This window comes from Monodelphis domestica, chromosome 4, assembly GCF_027887165.1.
Source record: "Monodelphis domestica isolate mMonDom1 chromosome 4, mMonDom1.pri, whole genome shotgun sequence".
Classification (NCBI taxonomy): domain Eukaryota; kingdom Metazoa; phylum Chordata; class Mammalia; order Didelphimorphia; family Didelphidae; genus Monodelphis; species Monodelphis domestica.
Window position 1 is genome coordinate 21,648,753 of NC_077230.1, and position 12,647 is coordinate 21,661,399.

Consider the following 12,647-nt stretch of genomic DNA (forward strand, 5'->3'; position numbering starts at 1 on the left):
ACAAACAAAATCAATGCAATCAGAATTAGAAGGGAAGCAAATACAAATTGGGGAAAAAATCTTCATAACAAAAATCTCTGACAAAGGTCTAATTACTCAAATTTATAAGGAGTTAAATCAATTGTACAAAAAAATCAAGCCATTTCCCAAATGATAAATGGGCAAGGGACATAAATAGGCAATTTTCAGATAAAGAAACCAAAACTATAAGCACATGAGAAAAAGTGTTCTAAATCTCTTATAATCAGAGAAATGCAAATCAAAACAACTCTGAGATACCACCTCACACCTAGCAGATTGGCTAACATGACAGCAAAGGAAAGTAATGTATGCTGGAGGAGATGTGGCAAAGTTGGGACATTAATTCATTGCTGGTGGAGTTGTGAATTGATCCAACCATTCTGAAGGGCAATATGGAACTATGCCCAAAGGGTGTTAAAAGCCTGTCTGCCCTTTGACCCAGCCATAGCACTGTTGTTGTTGGGTTTATACCCCCCAAAGAGATAATAAGGAAAAAGGCTTGTACAAGAATATTCATAGCTATGCTCTTTGTGGTGGCAAAAAATTGGAAAATGAGGGGATGCCCTTTGATTGGAGAATGGCTGAACAAATTGTGGTATATGTTGGTGATGGAATACTATGTGCCCAAAGGAATAATGAACTGGAGGAATTCCATGTGAATTGGAACGACTTCCAAGAACTGATGCAGAGTGCAGGGAGAAGAATCAGGAGAACATTGTATACAGAGACTGATACACTGTAGTACAATCAATTATTTCCTCCTTTATTCTAGTCTGAAAAAAAGAGGCAAACCCCATCTTCTTCAACAAAGCCCTTGCAGGTACCTTTCTTTACTCCCTTTCAGTTTCCTTATATTGGTAGTCTGTTGTGTTTCCCCATTGGAACATAGGGAAAAAATCATCCATGGAAGGCTCTTAAAATTTGAAAAATGAAACAAAGCTGGGAGGGACAGCTAATAACCAGTATGATAGGATCTAAAAAGACATTGACATTGGGAAAAATATAATATGAGAATATAAAATAAAATTCAATCAGAATAAATTCTTAAGACAAGGGCTCAAAAAATCAATTTTATACTTAAGTACAGGATGAGGGAAGAGAACTAGTTAGACTGATTAGTCAGAGAAATATCTGCTATTTTTAGCAAACTACAAATACAAAGAATCAGTACTATTAGGTGGCAGCCAAAAGAGCTAATGTTTTCTTTGATGAAGAGGTGGCTTATCTTCATGAAATAAAATGCTAGTCCCACTGTTTTCTGTTCTAATGAAATTATATCTGCAGTACTTTATTCAGTTCTGAAAACAACAACTTAAGAAGGACACTGAAAGCCTGGAGAGGGTGTTCAGGAGAATAAGTGGGATAGTGAAGTATCTTGGTTTCTGTCCATAACCAATCTAGTCATTAAATGGAAGGAATTGGGGATTCATAGCCTGGCGAAGAGATAAAATTATTGCTCTCTTCAAGTACTTGAATAGTTAGGTGAAAGAATTTCAACTTGTTGCTGGTCTCTTAGGGTAGAAACAAAAGCAATGGGTCACAAAAAAGTCAATTTAGGCATGGTGTCAGGAAATTTTCCTAATAATTAATCTGCCTCAAGAGGTGGCAAGCTCTCCTTGAGAGGTCTTCCAGCAGAAGTTACATGCACACTTTTCAAGTAATGTTATAGTAAAGATTCCTTAAGGCATCATCAAGTAACATAGAAACTAGAAAAGGAACCCAAGTATCAATGTCTAAGAAGTCTATTATTAAAAGAAAATAAAATGAAATTGAGTTAACATTCATTAAACATTTATATGCCAGGTGCTATGTTAAGTGAAAGGGATAAAAAAAAAAGGCAAGATAGTCCCAAGTCTCAAGGAGCTTACAATCTAAAAGAGGAGACAACAAGGAAACAAATATGCACCAGAGGGCAGTATATAGAATAAATAGGAAATAATTAACAGAGGGATGCCATTATAGAGGGATTGGGAAAACCTCCTGTAGAAGATGGAATAAAAAATAAAATAAATAAAAATAAAATAAAAACAGAGTAGAGAGAGAATATCTTTGTAGAAATCTTATTCACCATTTAAGCTTTAATGGTGAGTAAGATTTCTAAAAAAATGTAAACAGAAAAGTATACTAGGAAGAGAGAAGCAGGAAAGAAGTCCTAGAGCCAGGAAAGCACAGAATAATATTTAGAAACCTGAAAATAGTTTACTCTGGCTGGGTAGACCTTAAGAAAGTCTCAGAAAGTAAGGGTGTAAACAAACATTGGTGGAACTTGGGAAGATGATGAATTTTTAATGACAAGCTAAAGAGCTTACACTTTATTTGACAGACAATAGGAAATAACTGTCAGATGTGTCTTAGGAAACAAAAGTCAGCAGCATAATACTTTATGGTCTTGTATATAATGGCTGCTGGTCTACAGAGTAGAACAGTTGGTATACATCAAGATGTATGGGTAAAAACAGACAGGGGAAATAAAAATAATGAAACTTTCAACCTAATGAGGAAAAAAAATATGAGATCAACATGAAAACTGGGAGCTATAAAAGTAAGGCCTGATGTAGAACACATGTAGAACTAGAGAAGAGAAAGGCCCTGTTGGAAAAGGTTTATATTCAACCATGAGATCTCAATGAGATGTAAGTTTAATGTAATTCAAAATAAATTTAATTACATCATTTCTTATTACAATAATCAAAAATAATATTAGATTTGCTCAGTATTTTATATTTTGAACCTATAATGATTAAAGACAAATTTGTTACTAGTCCATTAAAGGGGTAGAAACTCACTATTTTCTGAAGCTAAACATTTCCCATAGATCTTTTGCTTAAATGGAATTTTAAAAATTAAAGTCTTTGTTACATTATTATAAATTCTGAATTAATTAAATGCAAATTATTGAAATTTTTACAATATACTCAAATATTTCTTATCACTATTAGCATTAAATATCAAAAATTTTCTAGCAACTCTAAACTTAATACCTAACAGGCATCTTAATTTCAGCAGTGATCTTAAAATAAGATTATGTAATAAATGAGAAGTACTACTACTATTTTTACATGATTGCAACAGAAATGGTCCTAAATAGGAATGAGAGTGAAAATGATATTACACGTTATATCTTTATATTAGTATAGTATGTATTAGGATCATAGTACAAATGAATAATACTCAAAATAAAATATGGAAAGTATTAAATGTGAGTAGAAGCCAGAGAGAATTAGAGGAGTGACAATATAGATTCTGAGGTATTTTTAAACAAATATCATATACTATTTTTAGGATTACAAAACCACAGAAAGGTAAGTAAGATCACTAGTTAAAGCTAGTGTTACAGGTTAAGTGACTCCATTCAACTTGATCAGTAAACATTTATTGAGTGCCTACTATGTGAGCCACTATGCTCAACACTGGGGATACAAAAAAGGGCAAAAGACAATCCCCTACTCTTGAGAAGCTTACAATTAATCAAGGTAGAAAACAAGCAAACAAATATATCTACAAAGCAAGCTATATACACAAGATTAAGAGTAAGGATTAAGAGAGAGAAGAAACTGGAATTAAGAGAGATGGGGGAGGGGGGGAAAACAGCACATGCTGGGGAGTTCAGTGGATTGAGAGTCAGGCCTAGAGACAGGAGGTACTAGGTTCAAATCTGGCTTCAGATACCTCCTAGCTATGTGACCCTGGGCAAGTCACTTAACCCCATTGGCTAGCATTTACCACTCTTCTGCCTTAGAACCAATACAAAGTATTATTGGTTCTAAGGTGTAAGGTAAAGTATTTTTGTTGTTCTTGTTGCTTTTTTTTTTAATTTATTTATTTAGTCAATTTAGAACATTATTCCTTGGTTATAAGAATCATATTCTTTCCCTCCCTTCGTTCTTGTTGCTTTTAAAGAGGAATGGGGAAGGCTTCCTGTAGGAGGCTGGATTTTAGCTGGGACTTTTTTTGAAAAGGCAGAGGTCACTAGTAAGAGTGGAGGAGGGAGAAGCATTCTAAGCATGAGGGACAGTCAGAGAGAATGAATGCCTAGAGATGAGAACATCTTGTTCATAGAACATCTATATGGCCAGTATCATTGGATCAAAGAGTAAGTTATAGGGGAGTAAGTGTAAGGAAACTGGAAAGCTGGGAGGGATGGGGGGCTAGGTTATGAAGGATTTTGAATGCCAAAGAGAGCATTTTATATTTTTTCCTAGAAGCAATTAGAAGCCACTCAAGCTTACTGAGTAGGAAGGGGGCATGGTTGGAAGATCTCTGTTTTAGGAAAAATACTTTAGTGGTTGAATGAAGAATGAATTGGAGTAGGGAAAGACTTGAAGCATGCAGACTCATCAGCAGGCTACTGCAATAGTACTGACATGGAGTAATGAGGATCTGTCTTAGAGTGGAGATGGTGTTAAGAGGAGAGAAGAGGACATATGTTCAAGGGATATTGTGAAGGTGAAATTAGTAGGCCTTGCTTGGATATGTGGGGTAAGAGACAGTGAGGAATCCAGGACGATTCCTAAATTTCAAGAAAGGGAGGATGATAAAGTCAACAGTGATAAAGAAGGGAAGGAAGGGGAGAGTTTAGAAAGAAAGGTAAAGACCCAGCTGAGGGAGTGGGAGGTGAAGAAGTCATGGGAAGTTCTGGAAGAATGAAAAAGTTTGCAAGACCTAATGTGGAGAGTGGAATAGTGAGTTGATAACAGAGCTAATACTAAGATTGCCTAGCAGCAGTGAGGGTCCACTTAAGGTTGTATGACTTAAATTTTTAGTGGACCAAATCAGAACGGTTGCATTTTTTTCTTCCTCTTCATTTAGTAACACGTAAAAGAGCAAAAGCAACAAATGATGGGAATGATTTAAGGCTAAAGCTTGGCTGGGTGTACTCAACGAATTACAAAGTTCCCTTAGGATTTGGGAATTAAGAGAGAAGACCGGCATAGAGTTATGAATTCATTCTTTAAGGGGTCAAGACAAGGAAAAGAAGAGAGTGTGGTTAGTGAAGAGGAGACGGCCAAAGAGAGAAATGAGGAATTGGATGTCATAGTGAATATTAAGATTCTGCAAGGGAAGACAGAGAAGTGGAAAACCAATAGATTATGCCTAAGATTTCAGAGTTCTTCAGAAAGTGAGTAAATTTATGAGTGCTTGGCAAGATCAAGGTTATGACCATCTTCATCTATAGCTGAGTTCATGGCAAGTAAGGAGGTTTAAGTGATAGGGAGCCACTGGCATTTCTGGGGTGGGATGGGATAAGATATGATCAGATCCATGTTTCAGGGAAATAACTTTGGCAGCTGTGTGATGGATGTATTGAGATGCAGACACTCAAGTCAAAGAAGTTAGGTGAGATATGATGAGTGCCTGAACTACCGAGGTGACTGTGAGTGGAGAAGAGGGCTTGTGGGGAGAGTTTTTGCAAACATATTGTAAGATTTAGCAACTGATTAGAACATCAGTTCTAGAAAATAAGCTGAGAACATAACAAATATTCAATAAATGCTTATTGATTGATTCCTTATAGTCTTCATTGACTCAAATTAACTTGGTTTTTAAAGATGTCAGACATCTCTGGAAATTGCCTTCAATGTTAGTGGCTCTTCTCCTACATTCTACCCTAACCCTTAAAAGCATGAAAGAGACAAGCAGCATAATTCTTGCTCCCCATTTGACACTGACAGCCATACTCTTTGAGCATTATTAAAAAACATGTTCCCGGGGGGCAGCTGGGTAGCTCAGTGGATTGAGAGTCAAGCCTAGAGACAGGAGGTCCTGGTTCAAATCTGGCCTCAGCCACTTCCCAGCTGTGAATTCAATAACTTTGGCACTTTACTCTCAATTTTCACTCCTACTTCAAAAATATCCATATGAAATCTCTTCTAATACTCTGAGATAAGAGTTCAAAGGATAAGAGGATCATAGAGCATAGAGTTGGAAGTTGGAATCACCCCAAAAGTCTACTACCTTCATTTACAGTGAACTTTATCTATTTCTGGGTCAGGAGGTTTTACAGGTTGCTAAGTGTCTCATATCTGCTTACGACCTTCACTTCTTTGTGGAGGTTAAGGATCATGTGTGAGGCAAAGTCAAACATTTTTGCTATTAGTTAAGGGCTAGTTTTGCAGATTTCTCCCCCCTTGTTTGCTCTCTTTAGAAATTCTTGAATACAAGGGATGGCTTCTTGTTCTAGGTAAGGGAGAAATATAGTAGGTAATATCGGTAATGTAAAATCAATAGATATAAATAAAAATTTATTTTAGAAAAATTACCAGATGGCTATGCAAAGTGGAATTTCACTAAAGAAACCAAGAGTAATAAATTTAGAGCTGGAAAGCACCTTGTAGATCACTGAATACAATTCCCTCATTTTATAGATGAGAAATTGATGTCCAAGCTGGGTTAAATGTCTTGGCAGTGGTCACACAAGGCAGTAAACAGCACAGCCAGGATCCAAACCCAGATCTTCTGATTAAAAATTCAGTGTTTCAATAAAATATTTCTATTATTTCTGTGAAATAATATAGTTTGCTCCAAAAACAACTAGTATGTCTTATTACAAGATCCCAGAGGGGCAAAGAGTACAATTACTTAACCACATTATGAAATGTTATTTTATCTATTCAGGTAAAATGCATGACTATGATTCCTTAAAATTTGAGATAATTTTAAAAATGTGAAAACACTTTAATGGTTTTGGTAGTTATTTTCTAAATTAGTGAAAATCTTCATCACACATATTTAATACTATATTTCACAAACGATATATTCTTATATAATGTGTCCAACATTTTCCACTTCATACCTGATTCTGTTGGAGGGGGGGCTGGGACTGTCCATCAGGAGCCTGGCCCTGGCTGTCATTCCCTCCTACTGGAGAGCCACGAGTCGTGGCTGTCATACTCGACACAGGGCAGATCTTTGCAATTTTGTCTGCTTATGTAGTTGTTGTGAGAGAAGAAATTATAGTCCACTTATAGAAGATGAAGTACCAGCATATGTCAGTCTTAAAAAGCTCCAAATTAAGGACAAACCATCTTGCAGAGACCATTGCATAACCTAAAATAGAAAGAAAAGATACATTTATTTTAGATGTATCAAATCAAAAAACAAGACCTTTGATTTTATATGCATGGCAAAATCACCAATAATAATTTCAAATTAAGAAACTATTTCTACTAAAGTTCATTAACTCCAATTCTAATAGGAGGTTGAGGGAAGAGGAAGAGGGAGAAAGAGGATTAGAAGTCTGAATTAAATAGGTGGGGGTAGGGTGGGAATGGGAGGGGTTCTATCCTCTAAATCAATCTTGTCAAATTCAAACAGAAACAGACGCCCATGGGGCACACATATTGATGTAGAAAAATCACAAATTAATAATGTTGCACTGTGTTATTTTATTTTGGTGAACATTTCCTGATTACATTTTAATTTGAAAACTACTCTAAATTTTAGGTTCAATTTATTAAATTTAAAACAAAGGATGTTATATCAATTGACATGTCAAAAGATTATCTTTCTGGCAATTTCAAAGATGCCATTGGCTCAGCACTGAATAATTTTAGCACAGAACTAATTTTGTTATGATTAAAACCCCAAGAAAGTATGCTGATATGCTTATATTTCCATATTGTTGATTGTCTATTTTTTCATACTTAAAAAGGATTCCTTTCCTACTCTCATCTCCTTCAATTGATGAAATTTCTCCCTTCAATGTCCAAAATATGTATACAGCATACAATTAGAACCAACTTAAATTTCAACATATTTTTGAAAATTAGTTTTGGATGAATTAAAAATTATTTTCTCTGTCTCCATCAGATTTTATCAAGTTCTTGCATTGCTGGGAAGTCTTTTAAGGAAGGCACAATTTACCTTGGGAGATCCATTAAAATATGAATGGGGATTGGGGTGGGGTGGGAGAATAACTCTTCATTCTTAAATTAACAGTGGGTAAAATAGAACTTTCTGAAAATATTCCTTAAAAATCCAGAAGCTGACTTTATATTATCGCTCTGGCCAGGGCTAGATTCTGCCAATGCTAAAAAAAAACACAAACAACAACAACAAAACACATGTATCAAGGTATAAATCTGTATTTTATAATGACAGTTTTGTCAATCATATGACACAGTAGGCAGTGATGGATTTGGAGTCAGGAAGAAGTGAGTTCAAATCTAGATTAACATCTGAAAAGTGTTTTACAATTCTTAAAGTATTAGCTATCATCACCACCATCATTTGAGGTACTCTCTTTTCACACTATCAAGAAATAATTCAATAGAAACATTTATTAAGCACCCAGTTGGTGCAAAGTATTATTCTATGTGTTAGAAGAAAAACAAATATATATGGAATAGGTCATGTTTTATTTATAATGCTTTAGATCCCAACAGGGATATTCAAACCTCCAAAAAAGTTTTCAATTCCTCCAAGCAAGCTGAAAGTCTACATGGGGAGAATATAGGCCAAGCTTATTTATAGCCCAAAGACTTGAAACAGTCATAAAAATAGCATTACACCAGTTTGAAAAGCGTTAACTACAAACTCTATTTAAAAGGGGGGAAGAGGGATATCACCCACAACAAAGTACTTAGAAATGCCAACTACTACAATACAACTTCACTAGACAGGTGTAAAGTAAGTGATAATGGAAATCTTAAAAGCAACTGCTGCAATATCAACTGAAATCAAGAGATGAAAGTAAAAAAAGTAATAAAAATGTTAAAAGAATGTACTGAAACAATGTAGCAAGAACTTATAATGCTAGAAAAATTATTTCAATAATTCTCTTAAAAAAAGAAATAACTAAGATTTCTAAAATTATTTCCAGTATTAATGAGTTATAATTTTGACTTCTAAAGCAATACTTAAACTTTTGTTTATTCCCTGAATTTTTGACGCAAGTGGTTTGTCATTATTTCATAGTCAAATTTTAAAAGGTTGCATATTTATTTGCACGTATATGCATGTGTATATTTATGTACACACATGTGCATATATAAAAACACATATACATAGGGATTATACATATTTGAAACTGATAAATTTGTGTAGAATTGTATAATTTCTTTGCTTTACCACAATTAAAACCAGTTAATTAAATCTCAATTATAATTGTTTGTATCTCTTTTCAGGCCCTTTCCTCTACTTATCTGCTGCATTTGACACTATTAAACATCCTCTCCACCTCAGTTTATGTAACACTACTTCCTCCTTGATGCCTTCTTGTGTGATCCTCCTCATCACCTTTTCTGGCTCATCAAATCCATACCATATACTGTGGGTAATTCCTACGGTTCTGTTCTTCCACCCCCCACCCCCATTTCTCTTTTTCTTGTTTCTTTCACCTCTACCAACTGCCTCTAAGAAATTTCAGACTCAATATCTCAGGTACATATCCAGTTCAACATGCCCAAAACTATTCATTGTCTTTCTTCCCAAACTAACCATTCTTCCAAACTATTCCCCATTTTCTGCTAAAGGAACACCACCACCAGTGTTCTAGTCTCTAGGGTCAAACCTCTGAAGTCAATGTCTTTTTTATCCTACTAGCTCTAATCTGTGGCCACATCTTTCCATTTCCACTTTCACATTTCTAGTATCCAACCCCTTCTCTCTCCTCAATTTAATTCAGGCTTTTATCACCTGTAACCTAGATTATTTCAGTGGTCTCCTAATTTATCTCTCTGCTCAAAGTCTCTCACTACACTAGTCCATTATACTTATTTGCCAAATAATTTTCTTTAAGCACAGTTCTGCCTATAATGTTCTCTTACTCATTCAAGTCCAATGGCTTCCTAAAATTGCCTTTGGGATTAAATACAAATTCTCTGTTTTGATTTTAAAACTCTATACAATTTAGCCCCAGCTTCTCTAGGTATCTTACTCCCACATATGCCACTCCATCTTCTCCTCTCTATGCCTTTGCATTGGCCACATCCCCTTATGTTTGAAATATATTCACTCCTCACCTTTACCTCAAAAAAATTCCCCTTCCTTTAAAAGACAGTTCAAGCACCCCCTACGATATAAAGTCTTTACTGATCTCCATGCCTTCTCTCCCAAACTACTTTCTATTTACTATGTAATTATCTGATATAGATTAGCAACCCACAGAATTCCAGTAGACAAACATCCTAAGAGAGAGAGGAGATTCAACAAAGTGTTTCTAAGTATTCACAATAAAAACCCAATGGAATTGTGCTTTGGGGGAGGGGAGGGAAAGAACATGATTTTGTAATCCTGGAAAAATACTCTAAATTAATCAATTAAATAAAAATTTAAAAGAACATTAAAGAAATAAGTATTCCCAATAATATGTGATTTTTTTGGTATTTTAAATCTGAACATACTACTCCTTCCACACCACAGGGGTTAGGGATCCAGGGCCCCAATGATCTGGAAAACTCTTGTAAAAAATTTTGGCCCTCCAATTATACCAGAGAAGTCTGAATTTCTACTTTTTCTTTTATGGGGTATTTACAGCACCTTATTGTAAAATTTAGATTAAGTATTTGGTCTCAGGCTATATGTAGCTAATCACAGGCTAATCTTTATAGCCTCTGTGTGTTATCTGCCAGTTTTCATGTTCTTTTCAGAAACTACCTTTTAATTTAACTTTAAAAAAGAAATGGGGGGGGGGGGTAGGGGTGGCAGCTGGGTAGCTCAGTAGATTGAGAGTTAGGCCTAGAGATGGGTTCAAATCTGGCTTCAGACAGTTCTAGCTGTGTGACCCTAGGCAAGTCACTTAACCCCTATTGCCCAGCTCTTACCACTCTTCTGCCTTGGATCCAATACACAGTATTGATTCTAAGGTGGAAGGTAAGGATTTATAAATAAATAAAAAGAAGCTGTGTATATGTGTGATATCAAAAAATAAAATACACTGACATTATATACTACTACACACATTTCATGCATTTCTGAGTTTCTAAATTTTTCCCGTGCTGTTTGCTGGCCAAGTATCATCTTGTGGCTTCCACAAACCATCCCTCCCCACCCCATTCCCATGTAATTTCTTATTCCAACTCTTGATATAACGAAACCATGATTGGGAAAGTTGTGATGTGGGCCTGTGTTTTCTATTTTTGAAAAATATTCCAACTTCACATTGTAACAATCTCACTTCTCAACAGTCAATATACTTTAAAGTGGAAAATAATAAAAATGAATAAATTCTCAGATCCCCTTGACATATGGAATGATAAACAACTGAACTGAATGCACTGATCTTAATGGAATTTATAATTTATTAACATTTGTGCCAAAACCTAATTTAAGTCAGAAGCATCTTTTCCCCCTCATAACTGTTTTATAAAACAATGTGTAGCTGTCAATTATAAGGAAATTACTGAAATTTCACTTAACAATGTCACAGTATTTCAATCACTCAGGGCCCTTGGACTCCAAATCCGATTTTCTACTGCAGAATGTTAACATTGTAGATGTGAAGAAATAAAGTCCTTGGTAATACATTCTGTGGGCTGGTAAATAATGAATAAAATTTCCTTCCTAAAAGAGAGAGGGGAGAGGTAAGAGACAGCTTTTGTAAGGTAAGGAATCCTTATCAAGTCCATAGTGAACAGGAAAAAGGATGATGATTCTTCCTAGTCAATCAGAAATGGAGGCTATAAAAGAATGAAAGAAATGGGCAGAAGGGATTGAAACTAGGTGAATGAAATGGATGAACTATCCCTGTGATGGGAAATGGGGACCCCTTAAAGGGGTTAAATATGGGGTGAAATGGTATACAACCTTCTCTGAAATTTTGTGCCACATCTCAGTCTAAGATGAGAATTTTAAAAAGTTCTTAAAGGCAGTTAGCAACTAGGTAAGTAATTTCTATGATCTTTCATAATCTCTCCTATTGGACTGTAACCTCCTTGAATGAAGAGACCATCTGGAAAATAACAGGTGCAAAATGCTAGTTGACTAACTGAATAACAGAGAAATAGCTAAAAAGAGGAAATTCAAAATTGATACTCCTTTAGAAGCTTAATTTCACAAGGAATACAAAAAGTCTGAAGGAATAAATCAGTACACAGGTCATGAATCAAAGAATAAAAGTTTAGAACAGAGAGAAAGGGTAGAGGATGAAGAAAACAAGATAAAGTATTTTTAGAAAAACTCAGAAAATTAAAAAAAAACAACAGCAAAAGTGAAGGGGGGAAAAGGAGGAGAGTCTTTAAGACAGAAAAGGGAAGAAATAAGTTGAGAAGAGTTAGAAAGCCAAGTAAAAAGAAAAAGGAACCAGTAAGTTAAAGTAAAATTCTAAAACCAGGGGGAAGGGTAATAAATGGATGAGGGGAATGATTTGGGGAGAAGCGACAACCCTAAGTGTGGAAAGAAAGATGCCTTTTTTAATAAAGAAAAAATAATTATAAGGAAAAATACTAAAAAACAAAGAGTAAAACAAAAAATTCTAATTCAGGAGAGGAAAAGCAATACAAAATAAAAATTATTGTTTACAAGAATGATACCTTAAAAGTAAAGATATATATAGCACAGAATACAAATGAAGAATTAGACAAAGGTAAAGAAAAAAGAAAAACAAGAATTGCAATTGTGCTATCTATATCAAAGCAAAAACAAAAACATCACCAAATAAGCAATTACTTGAAAGCAGAATACATTGA

At 35.0% G+C, this 12,647-nt stretch overlaps 1 protein-coding gene across 3 annotated transcripts in view; it reads right to left on the minus strand.

The window, feature by feature from the left end:
* The window catches only part of USP9X (ubiquitin specific peptidase 9 X-linked), a 237,974-nt gene that overhangs the window by 161,536 nt on the left and 63,791 nt on the right, over window positions 1–12,647 (minus strand). For all 3 annotated transcript variants that reach the window (XM_056826165.1, XM_007493340.3, XM_001366516.5), the window contains exon 2: window positions 6,815–7,068. In XM_056826165.1, the coding sequence (XP_056682143.1) occupies window positions 6,815–6,910 (96 nt within the window). In that variant the 5' untranslated portion in view covers window positions 6,911–7,068. The remainder of the gene's footprint in view (window positions 1–6,814; window positions 7,069–12,647) is intronic.